This window comes from Melanostigma gelatinosum (genome assembly GCF_949748355.1).
Source record: "Melanostigma gelatinosum genome assembly, chromosome: 18".
Lineage (NCBI taxonomy): Eukaryota > Metazoa > Chordata > Actinopteri > Perciformes > Zoarcidae > Melanostigma > Melanostigma gelatinosum.
Genome location: NC_136651.1, coordinates 5,565,717 through 5,588,190, shown reverse-complemented (window position 1 = coordinate 5,588,190; position 22,474 = coordinate 5,565,717). Strand labels below are relative to the sequence as shown.

The window sequence follows — 22,474 nt, the reverse complement described above, 5'->3', positions numbered from 1 at the left end:
GCCTATATTTCTAATTATAATCTGATCTGTTTGTGTACATGGAAGCAAAATGACATGTGTTGTAAATAGAACAATGGTAATGTAATAAACGGTTTTAATTGCTGTACAAGTGCTAATTTAATTCAAGCTTTTTTGCATATTTGTTAAATCGTCCCATCCAAACAGATACCGTTACCAGATCAATTAATTCATGTTGAAAAGACAGTTATGCAATCAACAGAAAGGCGTGGGTGAAAAGATGTCTGACAAAAAAAAACAGTTCAGCTAACTAACAAAACTGTTAACAAGTTAAACATCTTTAAAAAACAATGGACATCCTTCAACAACAGGCATTTCAACGTGTATCCCAGAACAGATTTCAGTTAAACGGCTTCTTTCTCAAGCTGATGTGAATTTGTTTGCTTTGTGATGAAGATAAAGCAACGCCAGTGTGTGTTTCTATACACAGAACAAATACACATTAGATTCTGTCTCGAACTATTCAAATGAACTTAATTGTAAAAACAGGAGTTTGTTTTATTTACGCAGAGCTCCGTGCACGCTTGGATGAGACGGCTCTCGGCTCCGCCCCACGTCTACAGCAGTCCCTCCTGTGTTCGTGCTTTTTATAAAAACAAACGCACCTCTTGTTATTACTATAAACAAAACTCTAAACAATATGGTCGCGTCAGTTCTCTGCCACGACTTGAAATAGTTCGTGAGAAACTGGAAATATGAAAAAGAAATCTCTTTTAAACTCCTGGTTTTTCATGCTTTCCTTCAGTCTAGAACAAAACGGAAACGCTGCCACTTTAACGACAGATCTTTTTAGAAAAAATATCCATTTACACGTATCAATAAAGCTTTTTCTCCCATAAACACTGCATATCAATAAAACGGATTTAAACCAGTCGCTTGTCACTTTAAAGCAGCGTTGGTGTCGTTGCCCCTCCCTGTTCCGGAGCTTTCAGTTGCATCCCACGGGCTTCCTCAGCAGATGGAGCGTAGGCTACTTTCAGGACTTCTCGTTGCACACTGTGCATAAAGAGAAGGCGCATAGTAGGGCGACGTGTTGTCGAAGGCTGTGGTGGATTTTCAGTTGAAACTTTCCAACAGACAACTCGTATACATAAAAACGGTGTACAGTGCAGCACCTGATAGCTTTAAGACCTCTGAGACAGTAAACGGTGTGTGTGTCTTTGGACGCAAAGTGTTAAGGCCTCCTTTGTGTCATTTCTTATGTTGTGAGACGGACGACATGGATCACGACGACGCGTCAACAAAGTCGCCGAAAAAGACAATTTTTGCTCAGTTGATCTCATCTTTACGACCTGATGATGTCACACATGGGAGGAGTCAAACTGCCAACAAGTAACCATGTGACATTCGTTCACGTTTTCACAGAGTGTGGGACTCAACGCGGGGACGGCGATTCAGATATCAAGGGAACCGTTCTACTGAAGTCAGCAGAAAACAAGACGAACACAAAGATGCTTTATAATGCATCAAAACTAATCTCCCTCTAACGTCAGTCAGCTGAATTATTGAAATGGTTGCAACAGCAACATTCAAACCAGTCTTACAGCTGTTCTCGTGGTGTCGGACAACGTGTTGATCACTGTGGAGGTAGTGGTGGCCCTGAAGGGGTCAGAAGGGCCATGGGGTGAAAGGAGCAAGGGGTTCAACTTTTCCGTAGATCTCTTATTGGCACAACTGTTTCTGTCATCCTTCTGTGATCCTTGGTGTGCTATGAGGTCGACTATGTGCAGTAGACACTTAAGAGGTCATATTCACTGGAATTGTAGTTGTGCTACGTGGGCTCCAGACACAAAAAAGGAAAAGAAAAAAGATGCAGCTCCATATGAGAGAAATATAAGAAATATTAGCAACAGTCACCGGTTTGAGCTGTCCGCAGCAGCACCAATGCATGGTTACATGGTCTGTTATCTGCAGCTGAGATGTAGAGGCACATAACTGGATCACTCTTCTTTCAGTAGATTTCATCATTTGGTTGTTGAAATACATTCAATGGTGCTGTTAAGGGCAGCTCTTGGCACGCAGCAGAGGTGAAGTTGGAAAGTACAGATACTTTCTACAGTAGTTGCAAAAGTTAAAAACACCAAACCTCCCTCCACCAAGCGGACCGACACTGGTGCCGGTAATGAGCGTGGAGTTGCATTTGCTGGTTTTCCTCCCAATCACCCACGAGGCTTGGGTAAGAATCTTAAAATCACAGGATATTCAGACGGCCACAAGTCCTCGTTTCCCTGCGAGTTCTCGTCTGATCGAGCCCAGAAATCAATACGCATTAGCTTTGAACGCGTCAGGCGGAAAAAGACTTTGAAATTGCCCTCTGAACAAAACGTTCAGGAAGGCTTCAGCCTTTTAAAAAAAGGACACGTTGACATTTTGATTTTAGCCAGCTGTTTTCCTTTGACAGTTTTCTGCCTCTGAGTGCCAGATTCTCTGACGATTTAAAGCACATGGGTACAACTTGCTGCAAGTCGGCGGCGTTATCGAGGAACGGTGAGCAATATCAACCGTTTACACAAAAACTACCTGCTCAGATTAAAAAACGAGAACGCGCTGATGAGGAGCAACTTTCAAAGTGTTTAACTTTCCAGTTAAAGTCAGACGACGGTTCAAACTCCTGCTCGGTTAGCTGCTAAGCCTACTCACACAGTGATGGGGGGGGGGTCTCTGAGGCAGGCTGGAAAGGGAGCGAGAATGTGTGTATGTTGAAGCGTGTGCGTGTGTGTTCGTGTCAGAGAGAAAAGGCGTCGGGGCTCATCCTCGGCTGTTGTTCCTTGAAATATTTTCCGTCAACCCTCAGCGCTTCTCGGGGCTCTCGGCCTCGGCGACGCGCGGCGTCCTCAGTACCGGTACATGTCGTAGGTGCTGACCCAAGATGAGGGGAAAGCCCACGAGGGAAACCTGCGGAGGATTTCCTCCAGCTGAGCAGTCCTACTGTCTTGCCCGAAGAAATAGTGGGTGGAGATGGCGACAGAGATCATCCCCTCGGGGCCTGATGGGTCCGGGTCCCTGGGAGGCTGACAGAAGGGGGGGGGGGGGAAGAAGGAAAGAATGCCATGAATTTAACATGTGGGGGGGGGGGGGGGGGGGGGCAGAGCCAGATCGGCAGCCAGTCCCTAAGAAAAATGACCTCGTCTTTAGCTCGATTATGCGGCATGTGTTTTAGCTTATCCGATGGATTTTAAAGGACTCTTTAAAAAGGTCGTGGAGTTGGAAACTCAACCCGTGCAGTTGTTAATACAGATTAAAATAAATAAGAGTTTAAAGGTTTTCACATGATGCTGTGTGTCCTACAGGAGCTTATCTCAGACGCACATCACTGACCAAGGCGAAAAAGGGAAATTCTGCTGAAGATCAGACGTGTGTGGAATAACAAGATTTAAGTGAAAGGAGCAGCGGAACATAAAGATTAATAGAATATTGTGATCTGAAAAGAATAGTTTGATGTGTTTGGAAACACTTAGATTGATCTCATAGTATGTCAAAAATAAGGCCTTCAAAATGTAGTGTGTGATAAAAAGTCATTATAGTGTGTCTACTGTGTTCTATGTACGATGCCATGTTCACATTTTGTGCCGTTATTAATATTTTTCTCATTAATGATGTATTATTACATCCTGCCGCAACCCATCTGATCGATCAGAATTAAAATTTTCATGACCCAACCCGCCTGATCCGCGGTCAATCCGGTGAATTAACTGCAATCCACAAATCCAAAATGCGCATCTTGGATGAGTTGATGGGATTGTATTTGCAAGTTCTACCTTCCACTGTGAAAAAAAATCATTGATTGATGTACAGCATGTCATCTGTCACGGTGACCGTAGACCACCAAACTCTAATCAGTTCATCCTTGAGACCAACAAGTACAGAGCGAGCTGCAGACAGTACCTGGATTTCAAACCAGAAGATCCAGGTCGGGGCGTCGAGGCCGTGGGAATAGAAGACGAAATATTCTCCGCTCAGGTCGAACTGAGGGGTCCCGTCCCCAAAGGACCAGGTGGAGAGGCTGGCTCCTCTGTGAGGCATCAGGTAAAGGGACATGTGGCTGGGACCTGCACACACACATCAGGATGAGATAAATGTATGCGTCACATCATTGACACATCTGTGGCAGTGATTGTACTTTAATGGTTGAAGAACTGCTTGGCACCAGAAACCCCGAAACTGAATGTGCGGAAACTTCAACAGAAACTGAATGCACTTAACCTCAGATCTCAGTGCTGATGTAATCTCTCCATCCAGCTCTGCCTGCCCTGTCAGTAAATGTGCTTCTGTCATCAGCTAAGATTTGTCTGGACTGCAATTTGGTGTTGAGTTCAAAGATTCTTTTTTTTTTTTATATATATATTTTTTTTAAATTGTTTTATCTCTGCCAGCAAATCCTAAAAAGAAGCAGTGTTGTTTCTTCCGGCCACATGAAGTGCTCCTGACCGTTCACACTGAATGTCATCTTGACCGTCCCCCAGCTGGTCTCCTCTCTGGACAGCAGGCTGAACTCCACCGGAGCGCTGGGAGACAATTCTGGAGCAGGGAGGTACCAGTTCTTCCTGCAAAGACACCGAAAATACTTGAGATGGAGGAAGAATAATATAATACGTGAAAAAAAAATGCTGTCGGCTCCAAGGGCCGTGTCACTGACTTGCTGAGGAACTTCACAGGCAGGAACCAGGGGTAGCCGCAGAAGGGCCGGTCCTCTCGGCAGCTGGTGCGAATGCTGTCGTTGATCTCGGGGATGTCGGGCGTGACGTGCTGTATGCCCGTGTAGTCGAAACTGTTGATCCACACACCCGAGTCCTGGCTCTCCACCTGGCCCTGGAGATTGTGGAAGGTCCGCGTTGTATGCTGCAGGAGGGCGGACAGAACATGTTTCTATGTACTTCTTCCAAGCACTCGTTTCCCCTCAACCTGCCTTGCTCTACAGACGTTTTACAGAGAGTTTCTTAATCACTTCAGGGCGTTTGCTGTTGTGAGAGCGGTGGTGTTCATCGTCCCAGTTACATGTATAGGGGCTTTGTATTTCACCTGCTCCTACAAGAGATGTTACTCATACAAGCAGGGGCTGCACTGCAGGATAGTCAGTTGAGGGGAAAGTAAAAACTCTAGCTACTTCTGCAGGAGCCTCATTAAAAGTGTTTATGTTGGGTCTCCCCCCCCACCATCAGTGTAACATTTTCTACAAACCTGCAGGAAGACTCGTTTTGGCCGCGGGCTGTCTGGACTGCCTGAATAAGGGAAGAGGAGGCCACAGGACATCAGCAGGAACGTGAAGATGAAGACTGAGCCCAGACCAGCCAGGACCCACTTAGTGCTCCGGGCCAAGTAGATGAAATGCAGCTGAGACAGAGAGAGAGTGATATAATGCGTTACTAAGCCACCGTCCACACGGTTTACATCACATTTTACTGCCGCTCTGTCCGTCTACTTTCCACAGCTGTTGGTTTGCTTATCTGAAGTCAAACAATTCACGTCAATAAACGCCTCAAAGAAAACATTGAAACAGTTTGGTCGTGTGTATTCTGTCCTGTACACACGACTACCAATGTGACCAGTGTGACTTCAAGGTGAAAATGTAATGAATAAAGATGCATACTCATTGTGTTGGGAATACTCACGAAAAAGGAGGAGAGGAAGACGGTGGCCAGGGTGACCAGGGTGGCCATCACCACCTCGGGGGGTATCTCGGTACCGCTGCGCCCCATGATGGGCGTGAAAATCTCGAACACCACCCAGATGAGGAACATGAAGTGGACGTAGGGCAACGCCAGGCCCAACAGATAGAGCACGCTGTACTTCAGTGATGCTCCTGCAGACAGATAGAGAGAGGTCAAGGGTCAGACCACCAAGACCAAGAAATGTTACATTCACTGTAAGTCGAGTGCTTACCTCTGTGTTTGAATTCTTTGGCCAGCAGCAGCCTGGTGGCCAGGGGGAAGGCCACCATGAGCATGGGCACATAGGCTGAACACAGGCCCTGCTGGGTGAGCCACACCAGGCTGCAGCACCACAGCAACAAGCTCACGTCAAAGTAGAGATCGCCCAGCTCCACCAAACGGACGCCCTGCGTGGAAAACACACATGCAGCAGCTCAACACCGAGGCGATACGCCCGAGACTCTATTTTCAGATGTGCAGTTGAGGAGAGAAAATGTAAATTTTGCTTTAACTTTGGGATTAAACTCTGTTGACAGAGAGGAATGCACCGAGGTCAGCGCGTACTCTTCACTCATCACATACGCAGCCTCTGAAATGCATCGCTTTCTTTAAATAAGAGCCTTATATACACATTACATGACTCGTGTGGATAAATACCGAACAGGAACAAAGAATCATTCATGTGACTTGGTACTTCCCAGTTGCTACAACAGGAACTTTACACAGTGGGCACAGTTGTGTCGTTGTAGTTAAAACTAAAAAGGAACACCTCTATCGATGCAGGAGGAACTGGCTGACCTAGTTTACCAAACGTCTCCTTAGCAAAGCACAACATCCAACATTTACACAAGGCCGGGCTGCTTTTACTGCTTTAAAACGAAGATCCAGATCACTGCCTCACTCGGCACTCAGCTCCTCTCACACATTGACTTTTGAGTGAATGATTTGCCAGCTTTTATATAGATAGACACACACACACACACACACACACACACACACACACACACACACACACACACACACACCAGTGCAAGGCAGTATGTGGAAATATTGTGGTAGCTAATGCAATAAAATAGAATTTATGACTTAATAAAAAAAGTATTTTTTTTCAAATCAACATATTGATTCAGCTATAACACATGAACAATGATGCATTTCAGAGTTCTAAATAAATGTCCAATACTATTTCCACTTTTACCACAATTCATAGTTAAATGATATCCAGTTTAATTTATCATTATCTATCAATATACATGACCACAAATAAAACAGAATGGATGGTGTTGATGAAGCGATATACAGTGTTTTTATAATAAAGATTCTGTTTCATTGGAGATTGAGGTCTTATGTGGTCTGGCACAGAGGTTCGTCAGAGTCCTTTCTGGCCATGGAAAGCTGGAGTTCATATCGTGGTGAGCTTCAGATAAAAATACACTTTCTGTGATGTTTTTAATCTTAACCAAACATATTTACTACATGTCAGACATAAAATACGTCAATGCAACTAGCTGCAAGACATGTCGATAGGTTTTCAGCACGAGACACTATTTGGTGTTCTGAGAGACGACTGCGGGTCTGACATTTCTACGGTTGTTTAATAATCGAACAAAAAGAGCTGCTGTTCTGACATCAACGAGAAGGAAGAGGAACTGTCTGGCTTTCCCCTCTCTGCACTTTAGTTCCCATTAAATGTGAGCTCGGCGAGTCCAGATGAGATATGAGGCTCCAGTAAACAGTGCCCTCAAGCAATAAATAAAAAACAGTCGACACTGTCTTCAGAAGGAACTCTCAGATGTAAGAACGTGTTTCATTCAACAAGAAGAATCGTAAAGTAGGCCAAGCTGGTCGACATTCTTTCAGACGCAAGACAGTAAACACTCACCTTTGGTCTAGACCTTTCGGGATATGCGCTTATTTGCTTTCTTGCAAAGAGTTAGATGAGAAGATGCAGCTCCAGATAAGAGAACATAAATTCTCATCTAATATCTGTCCCATGAGGCTGGAACCAAGAGGTGGTTAGCTTAGCATAAACACTGGAGGAAGCAGTGGGTGGATTTTGTAGGGGGGGGGGGGATACAGGCTAGTTGCGTGAAAGTGTTCGGGTTTAAAACAGAAGGATGCGAGGCTTCGGCAGGCTGCAGGGAGATTTCGGCTTCAAGCTTCCTACTGCACACGCGCATCAGAAAAACGGAACTGGATCCGGTTTCAAAATTAAACAATAATTAATGTACTACACAAAGTTCACTTACAAACGGAATTAACTATCAATAGTAATGTTCTCGAGAACAGAGACCACACGCACGCATCTCACTCACAGGTCTGAATTCAGGTACTGAAAAACGAGAGCGGATGTGGTCTGAGGAATTCTCTCTAGAACAGTCTCTTATGTGTCATAAAACGTGTGACTGATCCTCCATTGATCAGTGATTGGCTCCATTCGAATTCTGTCCCCTCCCTTTTATGATTTAATACATTCAATTAGTTAATATACTGTAACACATAATATCTTCTATAAGCAAGAATATTGTAAACATATTGTGAGTGACATATTATTATTGTGACACTTCTACTCATCAATAGGGGGGTTATTTAAATCGTACTTATGTGTTTAATACTGAAATTCTCCACAAAAGCAAATAAAGCTTTTTTCCCCATAATGTGACACTATACCTTCAAAAGGAAGCCCTACAATAAAAACTCCACTTACTCCATAGTACAAGTTCTTGGCCAGCGTGTGAATGAGGATCATCTTGCCCGTGGCGGCGGCCCCGTACAGGCAGATTGCGGCGTAGAAGTGGTTGTACCAAAACATGGAGCGGCCCAGCAGAGTGACGAGCAGCGCGACGATCAGCACCGACATCAGCGTGACGAACCAGCTCAGCACCGCCACGCCTGTGGCGATGGCCAGATCTCGAACATATCGGCCCCCTAAGAGACATTACGATGAACGGTAAATGAAGACCTGACACACAAGAAACACCTCATCAAACTCTTCTACAAAAACAGTTTAAAAAGGTCAACTTGGATTTGGCCCCACCAAATTGTTTTAGACTATTTTAATCCTACAGACAAAAAAACATTTAAATAAGACACACACACATCCAGTGCAGGAAATGACATCACATGCATCCAACACAGGAAAGGGAGACCTACCCCTGTTGCCTGGTAGCGAGGCTTTCTTGGCCAGATACAGGAAGGTGGCTGCGGCTACCATGTAGTTCAGGATGGTGCCGACGCGGGCGGGGTACGCCACCACAACGACCCCCAGCAGGTCGAAAAATACCATGTTGCCGTGTCGGTACTCTGAGGAATCTGCCAGCTTCTCTGACATCATCAGGTACCTCAGGACCGCCAGGATGTTGTCACCTGCAAACAGGAAGTGGGTTTCAAGGTGACAAAGACACAATAAATCAGTTTAATTTTAGCTGCATTGATTTCAGCAAAAACACGGAGGCAGGACATGATCCGGGACTGTACGGGAGAATGTATGACGTCGTGGACAAACTAGGCGGTAAACACTGAGTTTAGTCTATTGTGGTTTCTGGTCTACAATCTGGAAGGAAATGGTTAATATGACTGAATGTGAAAGTGATAACTTCATATGACAAAGAGAGACCCGTCGTTTATAGAGCCGACACATCACATGCAGCAGACGGTTTATTGATGACTCAGACAACCTTCTGACTACGCTGAGGTAATGGCCTTTGACACTCCCGCACGGCCACCCAGACAGTATTTTAAGGCGCAATACGACCATGTGCATGTGAACACTAAATACTGAACAAGATACCAGTACATTCAGGCGTTCTGCTGTGTATTGAGCCGAATCATCAGTTTGATTAAATGTAATTAAATTAGTATGAAAGACAATGGACTGAAGAACTATACTCATGACAGGATATATAACATAAGCTGCACAATCTCACTCCCAAAAATAACCGTCTTCCTTAGATCAGTACTGCAGGGTGCTTGTTAGAGAGAATGATCTGTGAGAGAAAATAAGATCAATGCCCCGAGCACTCCTGTGCCCAAGAGTGTAGTTGTGTGTACTCTGTGTGTGTGTGTGTGTGTGTGTGTGTACTCTGTGTGTGTGTGTGTGTGTGTGTGTGTGTGGGTAAATAAGATCAATGCCCCGAGCACTCCTGTGCCCAAGGGTATAGTTGTGTGTACTCTGTGTGTGTGTGTGTACCCTATGTGTGTGTGTACTCTATGTGTGTGTGTGCGTGTGTGTGTGTGGGCAAATAAGATCAATGCCCCGAGCACTCCTGTGCCCAAGGGTATAGTTGTGTGTACTCCGTGTGTGTGTGTGTACTCTGTGTGTGTGTGTGTGGGCAAATAAGATCAATTACTGTGGCCAAGGGTATAGTTGAGTATGTGTGGGTGTGTGTGTGTGTGTGTGTGTGAGAGGGCAAGTCTGATTTATGGCTCAAATTGCCTGTCCTTGTTCTACTGCAGTATATACGGGACACACGGTGGACTTCAGGGCTACAATCATGACGTTGAATGTAGATCGACAATCTGGCGACTTGAAGGACCGGTAGGAGGTCGCTGTGTGGGTCACTGCCGCCCAAGGCCGAGCTTCTTTTATCTGAGCGGCTCTGTGTGCTGCTGCCTGCACTGTTACCGGCACACACACACACACACACACACACACACACACACACACACACACACACACACACACACACACACACACACACACACACACACACACACACACACACACACACACACACACACACACACACACACACACACACACACACACACACACACACACACACACACACACACACACACACACACACACACACACACACGCACACACGACAAAGCTCCATTGTTCTTCCGCCTGGTAGGCTCACTGTGGCCTAAAAGTGTAAACAAGTGAGAGTACAACATCTACCTTTTGGTGTTGTGTTCACTGCTTAGGCAAACGATTCGGCATTGCGTTTTACCTCCAACTCTGAATTTCACTACGACAAAACTATTTTGAACTCGCATGTAACCAGTTTATTCCAGGTTGGATTTGACCAAAAGTGAATCTACATTGGAGCCTTGCAGATCTGCCCCGCTTTGTTGAAAAGGAGAGCAGTGAAAAAAGAGTTCACACAGAGTAAGAGTAGAGATTTCCAGCAGCTGCTGAGGGAGAGAGGAAAAGATGCCAGCTGTCTCGGGTTTTTAGTGCTGACTGGACTGGATTCTCTGCTATGCAAAGCGAAAACAAACGGCAGCAACACAGATGCGCAGAGTGAACGAGGGCAGGTACAGGGAAAAGGCTGAGGCTGCGATGTATGTACGTATGCATTTCTTAGTTCTCGGGGAAAGAACGAGATCAGCAGAGCGTTGACCAGTCTGAAACTAATGCACAAAAGTGCAGCGCGTTCGTGTCTGTGACACGAAAACAAAAAACAGCGTTGGCAGCCAGTCTACTGCTGCAGTGACCGCTCTCTCCTTGACAGTCAGACACACCCACCAGCTCACAGCAGCTATTTGCAATGAATGAAAAGCATGAGACGACAGCTGTTTAAGTTTCTATACGCACGCGTATACGTAGATGCATGTGTGCTGCTCACCAGCTCTCTGTATGGAGTCTGTCAGGATCCTGTCAGAACTGTCGTACTTGGTGTGATAGATGAAACCGTTTTCGATGAAAGCCAGATCGATGCCTGTAAGAAATGAAATACACGCATACACAAGATAAGATTCAAAAGGAAGGAGAAAAAAGATCTCATCTACGACTTTGACACAGAAAGGCTGCACACTTCTATTACTAACGTCTGTACTGTTACCCGAAGTGTGTTCTGTATTACCTGGGATGTTACCAAAGTCTCTGTAGATGCGGAAGTCGGTGTCAGAGGGGATGATGCCACTCTGAAAGACCTCCTGGCCGACCACAGAGGCAAAGGGGTGTTTGGCTGCATGAACGTAGGCCTGGACCAGCCACGGGTTCTCTGGACCTTTTTTGGGGAACAGGAGGAAAAGGCTTTTAGGATATTTTACATGTTGGACAGTTATCTCACTTCGCACAAAGAAGCATCATTCTGTAGAAGACGACATATCACGAGGCTTCTAAAACCCTGTTTCTTGCTGTCTTAACTTCGAGCCGCTTGTGGTTTTGGTGGCTTTTAAGCTTGTTAAATGTTAGATGGCTGAAGCAAGGACATACACTGTAGGTATATTATGCAAACAACTTCAGCAAAAATGAATGTCTTGGTTACTTGATTTGAACAGTTTGTTTGGTACCTGTCTGAAACACAACCTCCTTGCCCCCAACACCTGCAGCCTCCAAGTTAATAAAGGCTCGCACCTGCTTGGCCCACGGATGCTGAGTAATGAAACCGTGACTGCCCTAAAGGAGAGAAGGATTCAAAACAAAAGACAAAGAGTTAGTGAGAAAGTAAGAAAGTAACAAAAGTAGATGAAACGTTTTAAATAAAGGGACAATCCAAAGAGGTGAAGACAGGCTCGTACTGACATCCAAAGTGTAAAACAAGTCCTCGTCACTTCAGTTTACCTGAAGGATATTTTCCTCTGCCCCGTTAAAGAGGAAGATAACTCCGTGAAGAAGAGGAGTGGATTGGTTGGCCAGAGAATGGAGGACTTCCAGCATAACTGCACAGCTCACTGCATCATCACTGGCGCCTAAGACAAGAAAACCAGTGGGCGTTTCTTTGTGTGTCGAAAAAGGCTAAAAATACCTGCTCCTACTCGCCTTTTCACATTTGTATCAGGAAGCTTGGCTTGGTCTGGCAATCACACAAGAGACATGCAATTGTTCACCCAATTGTCCTGAGACTAAAAACAGACCCAGGTGATCCGAATACCAAAAAACCTCACGAACACATGAGAATGAAAGGAGCAGGCTCGGAGTGCAAACATGCGAAGAATGCGACTCGCTGGTACCAACCCAGTTCCCGGACTGCTTGTACAATGTCGAGAGCACAAAAGGAAAAAAGGGAAATAATGAGAAGAAAAGAACGGAGCATGTGAACGGGGGCATGTTATGCAGAAAGATTAGACAGGTCAACACAATTTACAGAGTAGATGTGAAGAAAGGGGTCATGTGCTCCAGCTTTCTGGATTTAGGGGGGGGTGGTGGGAGTCTGTTCGCTGTCTGTCTGGGTACCATTTATGATCCCGGCGGTGCCACTTATGCCAGCTACATATTAATCCCTGTCCCTAAAAAGCTCTGTGAGAGTTCAGAAGAGGGCGAGGACAAATCAAAGCCTGAATACTTGGAGTTCATTGACTTGGATAATCAGAATAAAAAATAAATAAAAAGGGATCGCATGCAGCGGTGGGCTGTTCTTCCTGGTCCACACCTCCCGGATGAATTCACTTTTGCTGGTGAAGCTGTGTGTGTGTGTGTGTGTGTGTGTGTGTGTGTGTGTGTGTGTGTGTGAGAAAATATGTCTCCACAACCGGCTCCAGGGTGTGGATGGAAAAAGATGAATTACAACCACATGATATGCACTCTATCTTCAACAAACACCGTTATCGTGGTGCAGTCCAGCTGGGATCCTCTGATTGATGCAGATTGAGCAATTACGAAATCTACTGTTTCTGGATTTTTTTTTTTTATTTCACAGTGTGGTCCACATGACTACAGTGCACATTGGACAGAAAGGAAGCGATTCATCATCTTAAAAACACCTGAGGGCTTGTGTGCACACACTGTGAGGAAAGCAGCTGCACCGTGGCAGAGAGATGCTTATAGCTACATGCTCACATCAGCATACAGGTCTATGGTTGTAAACCAAAATGTTGGACAAATCTGACCTGAGGATGGTGCTTGATTAAAAAAAAAACACACAATTTATGGTACACAAGAGGGAACATGAAGGGTCCAACAGTGGATTTGAGAAGTTGCAATCAGTTGAAGAAGATAGATGTGATGAAATACTCAGGTGTTATTGCTCCAATGTTTATTCTCTTTCATTTATTCAAAGCTTGACGTTTGAAAGTCCTCTCTGGGAATTCAAGTTTCTCTTCTGCATGTACTTACACGCACACTGAGTGCAACATCTGTTCACCAAAACCTCAATCCCTTTCAGTGGGCGCTCACTTAGAAGTAGGCGGGCTTCTTCAGGAGAAGGAGGAAGGCTGTCGTACCTGGACTGTTGGCCACGGTGTCGAAGTGGCAGTTGGCCAGCATGAGGTGCTGCGCCCCGCCTTTGGGCTCCAGCCTGATGGCGATGTTGGTGACGCGGTCGTAGAAGCTGGTGAAGCCTCCGAGAAAGTCGATGGAGAAAGTGCCGGTGGGACGCTGCACGTCCACCGTGAGCTGATGGGGGCCCGCCGCCGTCTCCACCCGGATGTTCTCGATCTGCTCCAACAAATAGCGCACGGTCAGCACTTCATTCTCCGGGCTGCCCACCGGACGAGGGCCCACGCTGGTGATCTGCTCCAAGTGCCGTCTGGATTGTGAGGGAAATAGAGAATATTGTAACGCTGTTTAACTGTGAACAGACAGAAAAACCAAGCCCACATGTTCCATCACAACACATCTAATTAATAACCTGTAGTTAAATATTTCTATTACAGACATTGTGTGCATGTATGAGGTCAGTCCATGGTTCTTTTTAAAACCACCTTGAGCTTTCAAAACGTATAAATGTTTCCTGAAGACATCGGTGTGCTTGCTGACATGGTTGCAAACACACACAGAGTGTGTGTGTGTGTGTGTGGGTGTGTTCACATATCTCTATGGACTCTGGTGTTTATGTAGTCGTCTTAAATATTAGTTTCTCGCAGTGACAAAGTGGTGCCAAATGATCTTGAAGACGTCTGAACCACTGCTTTCATTTTGTTTTTACAGCAGCATAAAAAGAGCATCGCTTTATGCATCTGGCTCATAATTCACATCTGTATCGGCATGGAACTCATGAAAGACACGATTGTGATCAAAGAAGCTCGGAGCTCTAATCACGCCGGGCTCATATTCATAGAGCAACCAAGCTTTTTAATCTAAAATGTTACAGCTTCTTAAGGCCCAAAGATATGCAGATGGGATAAAGGAAAGCAGAAATAATGTGAAGTCAAATGACTCAAATCACTGATTGCACACTTTCTTTCCTCTGATGTTTGAATATAATGCATCCTTTGGAAAGTCCTAATATGTGAGGCTCTTTGAACTGCCTTTGAGAATGATATGTTGCTCCAGATAAACTTTGCATGCGTTACCTTACTGGCCAAAAAGGTCCACTTGTTGTGCTTTTTTACAGGTTTGGATTTCGAGTATACAGTTTTAGATTATAAATATCTCGAGGTCATCCGACACGCGAGATGTTGACTTTATGGAGGCGACACCATTTAAGGGATCAGTCATAGCGGCGACTGTAGCTCTTCTAACCGTTACCACACCTGTGCGTCGCGCAGGTTACCTCGCAGGTAACCTGAAGGTGAAGGTGGTGGAGGAGGGGATACCCGGTAGTGGTTTCTAGGCGGGTCTGTTGCCAAACTAGAGGAAAGGTTAGCTTGCGGCTCCGTTAGCCAACATATAAAGACCAAATAGGCGAGTGTTACCAGTATAAAAACTCACCTGGCTCTCAACGCGTTGAACTCGCCGGTTGGCTTTCCAATGACGAGCTGCTGCAAGGAGAAATGAACGAGTCCCCACAGTACCAAAATAAACACAGAGACCAGGGAAGCTGCCACCCCTTCCCGCAGAAGATACAGGCTCACTTCGGGCTTCCTCTTCGGGTCGCCGCTGTAGCCGTTATCGGCGCACCGGTCCCGGGAACCGTCATTTTCTTGCGCCGAATACTTCTGTGTCCCGAAGGATTTTATTCTTCTGACTGTGGTGTCGCTCTCCATTTTTGAGGCAGCGGTACATCAGCTGCAAGCGTCGCTCTCAGGCGTCGCGTTTTTTTCCTTCTCTTCTCTGAACGACCGACGGATCGCACTGAGGGACAAACTTGAATGAGAGGGCGGGCGGCACGGCTGAGGCGCTTGAAAAATGGAGGAGGAGAATTGTTTTTCATACTGGTGTTATCTCTCCCGTGCATTCGATAAAATACACTAGATATTAGGTTAGCAATTATTTAGTTGACACCTTAAATGCATAGTTAATCATTCAGGGAAACATTTCTTTTATGCCTGGAGTTTGACCAAGCAGTCGCTTGCTCCTTTAAAATGAACTCAATGAACCCCCCTCTACAATAACACAATCCAACGGAAATCTCAGCAAATTCTTCAAAAACAAATATAAAAACTGAAAGAAAGACAAGGCTAGATTTTCTTGTGTACATATTTCAACAACAAGAAACTTATATGCAAAGAAAATGGTCCCAAAATAGTAACCAGGTGTCACACATATTTGTTTAAAAAAAAGGTATATTTATTAAGAAATGTATTGAATTGATGTCCAATATGCACAATATAGAGTTTTGATTGAGCTACATTGGAAATGTAATATTGGAGAAATAAAAGCACTATTAAGCTTTATATGAAATATTTCCTAAACAGATGAATACATAGTTCTAAAGATAGACGTATCTTTAGTAACATCATTTAGTACAGTATTTATATGACATCGAGTGATATTGTTGCTGTCTGAATTGACGTCATGAATTGACATCATTGCTGCTGCTTTGTCGACACCGCGTGGACGAGATAAGGATGGCAGAAGAGATGTTTTTTAGTGTACATCTTATATTTAGTATGTGTACAACACCTAGTTGGTCTTAAAGTCATTGCATATAGATTTTTGTTCTATAGTTTTAAACTTCTGCGCAACAGTTTAAAGATGTTACACCTCATAATCTTCCAGTCATTTAAATGCAGTTTATGGAATTAAATTGTCTGAAACATAAATCGTATGGTCTGGCAATTAAGTAAAAGTAGAAGAACACCGTGAATACTCTATTTCAAGTAAAACAATCAGAATGTTATTTAATTAATGTACAGAAGCATTTGGTAACAGAATACACTGAATATATTAAAAGCAAAAGTCTTTGATGAAGACTAATCCGATGTTTTGTATGTAAAACCCTCAAAAATAATCTGCAAAGTAATTAGTTACTATAGCTGTCAGATAAATGTAGTAGGGTGATAAGTACAATATTTTCCTCATAAACATACTGTATAAGCATAAATAGCCTAAAATGGAAATATTCAAGTGTAATACAAATACCTGAACATTTTACTTTAGTACAATTGGCTACTTCATTTACTTAATGTACTTCCACCAATTAGCAACTTAACACATTTCTGTCATAGTCTCAAAATGACCCGAGAGGTCCATAATCATGCGGCAATAATTCGCCTTTAGTGTCTTTGTTTTTCTCGGTACTTTTCCATTGGACGCCCTCATGTAAATACATAGCCGCTAACGGTACGTAACAGCTAACGTTACGCTTTTTGTTTGTACGGTAGCATTGACTTGCTAACGGGAATAATCAGGAAGGAAGGAAACGTAGTTAAGTTTTTACATTAAAATGAATTGCACCGAAGGTTTATACATAATAAATATAGAAAAGTGACAGTACTCTAAATATTATCCGATGTTTTTGGTGTTATTTTAACTGTGGTCATAGGTAAGGACAGTCACATTTCTGAAGTGAAGTTACAGTAGCATCTTCAACAGTTAGCGTATCTGTTTAGCGTTAGCATGTTAGCAGGTAGTAAAGCTAAATAACAGTACATTTTAGGCTCAGCTTTCCTCTTTCAAAATAAAAGTCAAATTTGTATGTTAAAAGGGAATATTTAACTATTTTAACTATTTTTTAATGGTAAAAAATAACGTCGTAGTCCAGATTTGAACCGAGCATGTGTTAAGCCAGGGGTTACTTCTGTGTTACATTCTTTTTGGTCGAATAGAATACTGGCTGATACGGCTGTTCACTTAAATTTTAAAATGCCACAAATTAAATGCAGAGGGACCAACTCTGAGAACAGCCATCAACCCACATTATGCTTTGACATCAATATCTATCTGTATATTGCATGTTGTGTAAAGAAATCAGGACATAAGAAATCTAAAGTATGCTTTAGCTTTTGCTGTTGGTTAATTGTTGGTAAGTTGTTGTTTAACAAAAAGGTGCACAAACTCTTTTTGTGTGTTTTTCAACCTCATCTCACGGTCTTCATCGGCAGAGCAAAATCAACCCAGTGATGAAGACAGGCTACACCAGCTTGAAAAAGGCTGGTGTAGCCTGTATGCTGTCTCCAAAGTGACGAGTACCACACACCACCTCACTGTGAATTGACTGTCATACAATTAATTTGATTCAGATCTATGAGAATTTCAATAATTTAGAGGTTCTATCCACCTGGGGGAGGTTATATTCAGTTCAATTTAAATTCAGATTTAACTCAAATACATTTTTCACATCTGGCCCCAACCCTGTTCTCTAGATTCATGACCTCACTTGTTTTAGGAATCCCGGCTACAGTCCAGAGGAAGTTGCTATATCAATGAAATAGTAAATAAATAAATATAACACAGTATATTAAAAGTATGTTACATGTAAGCCTTATTATTTCTCATACAAAGTAATATTAAATTCAACATAATTTGTCATATCTGCAATGAAAATGTTGCAGGTATGTTATCGATATGACATGTTATTATATTCGAAATGTTCACTTTTAACTGTGATGGCCAACGAAAAACATTTTAATATTTAATATTAGTACTATTTTGAAGTCAACAAAACAATCTACCGGAAACACCTGACCTCCATTGCGGGTGACTTTACGCCTGTTTTTGTAAGAGTCCCGACTCTCTGACCGATCATTAGCTTGCCGAGAATTGCAGAGAGCCCGTCGTGTCTCTACCCGAGGCCGGATGGTAAAATCCAACCTCCAGCGGATCCTAAACAGTCATTGCTTTGCTCGCGAGAAAGAAGGAAAACAACAGTCTTTAACTACCATGGATTTGAGTAATGGTATTTGTGACATGATTGGGAAGTAAGTAAACGATTAAAAAAAAAACATCTCACCTAGTTAACCGTGATGTGGGGGAGGGGTGGCTAAGCTAACATAACTTGTAGCAACAGAAAAGCGGAAGTAAAACGTATTTCCAATTAAATGTGTAGTATGTATGTAAAACGCTGTATCAACAATATCCCAGTGTTACGTGTTAATGTGGCCATCGTTGACTTATTTTAAAAACATGTTGATAAAAGCTAGGGAGAATAATTTGCTGGTACGAGAGACGACATTAGCATTAGCTAACATTAGCATTAGCTAACGTTAGCTATGTACCGTATGGAACCTCTGGTACGTCACTGTAGTTAGCTAACCAGTTAGCACCAACCGTAGCAAGTATGATAACGTTAACAGATATACAGTTAAGTGAACTGTTTAATTCGTAAAGATACTGACAATGGATTTAACTATAATAAGATTGTTTTAGTTCCCCTCACGTTTGACTTTTCTTAAAGACTAAACTGTTTTCCACGTTTAAGAAAAAAGACGCTAAAGCAGCGTAACGTAAAATATTTGACATTATAACTTTGTTGCCGTAAAGTGCCTGTGTGGATTCGTGACACAAGACAATTTAACCAAACCTCACGTTATTACTGTTACCATACGACCGTCAGGTGAGCACGCGATGATCTCGTGAGCTGACAAGAGGCATGTTGATTATTACGCAACTGACAGTTTACTGCAGCAGCCTTGCATTAATTTACAGAAGGCCTTAAAAGCGTGTAGTAGGCCGTGTTATATAACGTCAGTATAAGAGTCACCAGCTACTTTAATGAAGCCAAACTTTCAGCTTAAAGGCAAGAAAGATTGAAGTGACAGCTGTTAAAACAGTACTGTATTATTATATTACTGTATTATTACGTTATGCAGCGAAAAATCGCTAAATTGATTTGTTAATATGCAACAAAATGCATCATAGTTTCCTCGGTTTTTTTCAAAATTCACAGTCTGTTGTAAAAATGCCTAAAATGTCCTAGTTTAAGCCTCTCAGTTGTAAGCAGCATCAGTTGCTTTGTTGTCTTATTGAACAGCTAACGGAGAATCTTCAGGGTTTGCACAAAGCGAGCAGTTGAATGACATCACCCTGTGCATTAGGAAAATATAATGTGGATGTTTCACATTTAATAACTGTTAGTTGCAGTGTTAATATAAACCCTGCTGTGATCAGCTTATGTTTGTGTGAAAATGTGCCATGTGCTTGGCTTTGTCAGCACCTTTTATTATGTGTACAAGACAAAGTATGTTTACCCAACAATTAGTTTAAATGTAGCACAACAAAGATGTTGTTTGTGGACGTGTCGGTAGATTTTAGCAGCTCGGCTAACATCTTAAATTAGACAGGCTGTTTAAACTGACAACACAAAGACATGATTTTGAGAATATGAGTCGTGGTTTGTGGTAAACACAGCGGCATTGTTTTGAGGACCGTAAACTGTAAACGGTATAAAGAGCACCCAGGCCTGCTTTTAGATCGAGCACTTAAACGTTACTCGCAGTATACAACTTGAAAAAAACTTTACATCAGGATTCTAAAATCGTACATTTTTATTGCTAATAAAACCAAACAGCCTGTCGCTAGTTTTCGCTGGTATTTGAGCAACTGTGGGTCATTAGCTTAATCCCAGAAGATACACGTCTGTGCACTATATTCCAGTGTGTGCAATTAAATTGCTGCAATTCTTCTTTATTCACGATGGCAAACTTGGTCAAAGCCCATTTTTTTGTCTGAGTCCCATAACTCGTCTTTGAGGTTATAGTTATAAAAAAAATACAGAATTTGCATTTTTGACACATAGAAACACGCAGTACTCGTTGGAAGTGGATTGTGATTCTGTCCCCTCTCCTCCAGGCTGTCCCTGCACTGTAGTAGTACCCGCGGCCTGGGGCCTCTGTGGTGCTCCTGATGCCCCTCTCCCACCCCTGAAGATCCCAGGTGGGCGAGGGAATGGCACACGGGATCACACTCCTTCAGCTCGGCCACTCCACTCAGTAAGGCTTAAAACACGCACGCACACACACACTCTGTATTATTGCTGAAATGTAATCGGATGCAGAAACGGGTGACAGCTGAGGAAACATGTCAAGAATTGGCGTTTCAACCATTTCCTGTCAGTTTGTTGACATGTCGGAGGAAGTCACACCAGGCTTTTACATGATTCAATCATCTACGCTCAGCAATGACGCATCGTTCGATTTATTTTCCCTTCAGAGTTCAGCGCATTTGTATTTCGGACAATCATAATTGGACGTGAGAGGGAAATGTATACATATCTACATGTCGCTGACACATCGTATGTCACCCATTGCTGTTTCTCAGATGCGTTACTGGTGTTTTGTGTTTCCAGGATCGAAAATTGAGTGTAACGGAGGAGCCAGCAGGGAACGGTCGCCCTGGAATACTCCACTTCCAAAGTCGTCCCACCGTTACCAGGACAATACAATGGGATGCTGTCCTGAGCAGCGGCGCACTCTATGTGGAGATACCTCTTGACCCGCTTCCTGAGGGCAGCAAGGAGAGGTGAGGCCAAATGGTTGGCAGCAGGAGAGAAAAAACAAACATTTGTACAGTTTATGTGGCTGTATGTTTAGAGGTTGTTTTCTAACCTGCGCTGCTCTCCCTCCAGCTTTGCGGCGCTCCTGGAGTATGCTGAAGAACATCTGAAAGTAGTTAGCGTGTTTGTCTGCTTTTACAAGAACAGAGAGGATCGTGGTACGTGCACACCGCCCCTGTTTTTCCCAGCATAATTATTTTGGTTTCTGTGTTGTGACGCGTACTGCATCTTGATATGTTGTCCCCGTCTTGTTCTTGCAGCTAAACTGGTGCGTACATTCAGTTTCCTGGGCTTTGAGATTGTGAAACCGGGCCATGCCCTCGTCCCGCCTCGACCTGATGTCTTCTTCATGGCCTACAATTTTGACAGGGACTCCTCGGATGAGGAGTAGCCCCCTTCGACAGCCCCTCCACCCCCTGCTTACTTCCCGTTGTATGTTTTTCCATCCAAGCTTACTCATATAATTCTGTCTGTGTTGAACCCTCGGCAGTAGCTCCCTGTATGCAAGTGTTCATCTCCCTCATGCTTTTTGTGTTCAAGGGAATATGTAAGATGTCCATTTTCCACCATCTGTTTTATTCTACTGTTTTCATTGAAGATTAATTGGTGTCACCTATAAAAGGAAGGGACCTTTGTTTTGGACTTACAATCACATTACAGTTGTCACAGCTGTTAATTAAGTTCCGGTGTGATTTCCACTTCTTGTCAAGTCATTGATTTTCTTAGTATTTCCTTCTCCTGATAGAATATGGTGGTGGATTCTTCATTTCTTGAATGTACAATAAAAAGGTCATCAGGTTTACACTCGGGTACTCCAGCTTTCCTTTATTTGGCTAAAGAATGACTTTAAATTTCTCTCATTTCAGTGGGACGAGTTGTATGTAGTAGCACTAATATCCTCTTGAAATTATTTGGATTTTGTTTTTGAAAAATTACTTTTTGAGTGATGGCCCCAATAATTGGTACTTCATTGCTGTATCGTGAAATCATTTAGACTAGAGGCGGAGTGAGAAGATGAATGCTGCTGCATGTCTGTCGGCGCTTCAGTTTCAAGTTAAAGATCCTGCAGTGAGTATTGGTACAATGTGAAAGGAAAGGAAATGATCCAAAGTGCTTTTGCTTCTTTCTGCCATGTATATCTGACTATTGTAGTATTTTTTGTTTTGTTTTGGAGGTTGAAAAAAAAGTGATGTTATGATTGGATATTTTTTTTATTAGCATTCCTTTTAACTTTGTTTTCATGATAGTGTTGAGTTTGTTGTTCACCTGCATAGTGGTACCTGTTGTGCTTCTGTGATAATAAAAACAAAAACAATCCTG

At 43.3% G+C, this 22,474-nt stretch overlaps 2 protein-coding genes across 2 annotated transcripts; one reads left to right on the top strand and one right to left on the bottom strand.

Annotated features, from left to right (window-relative positions):
• Window positions 1-77: 77 nt before the first annotated feature.
• On the bottom strand, window positions 78-15,534 carry ermp1 (endoplasmic reticulum metallopeptidase 1). The gene is made up of 15 exons (XM_079289300.1): window positions 15,211-15,534; window positions 13,782-14,086; window positions 12,184-12,311; window positions 11,913-12,018; window positions 11,480-11,626; window positions 11,243-11,335; window positions 8,820-9,032; window positions 8,374-8,594; window positions 5,899-6,073; window positions 5,628-5,818; window positions 5,197-5,349; window positions 4,655-4,857; window positions 4,447-4,562; window positions 3,904-4,067; window positions 78-3,029 (listed from the first exon to the last, which is right to left on the bottom strand). Exons 1-15 carry the CDS (start codon window positions 15,483-15,485, stop codon window positions 2,853-2,855), a joined length of 2,667 nt encoding a protein of 888 aa, XP_079145426.1. The 5' UTR covers window positions 15,486-15,534; the 3' UTR covers window positions 78-2,852.
• A 2,868-nt stretch (window positions 15,535-18,402) lies between these two features.
• On the top strand, window positions 18,403-22,474 carry oaz1b (ornithine decarboxylase antizyme 1b). Its single transcript, XM_079289925.1, is given in 6 exon segments — window positions 18,403-18,581; window positions 20,452-20,503; window positions 20,505-20,591; window positions 20,948-21,120; window positions 21,227-21,312; window positions 21,415-22,474. Coding segments are annotated over 6 exon segments (651 nt in total). The 5' UTR covers window positions 18,403-18,459; the 3' UTR covers window positions 21,546-22,474.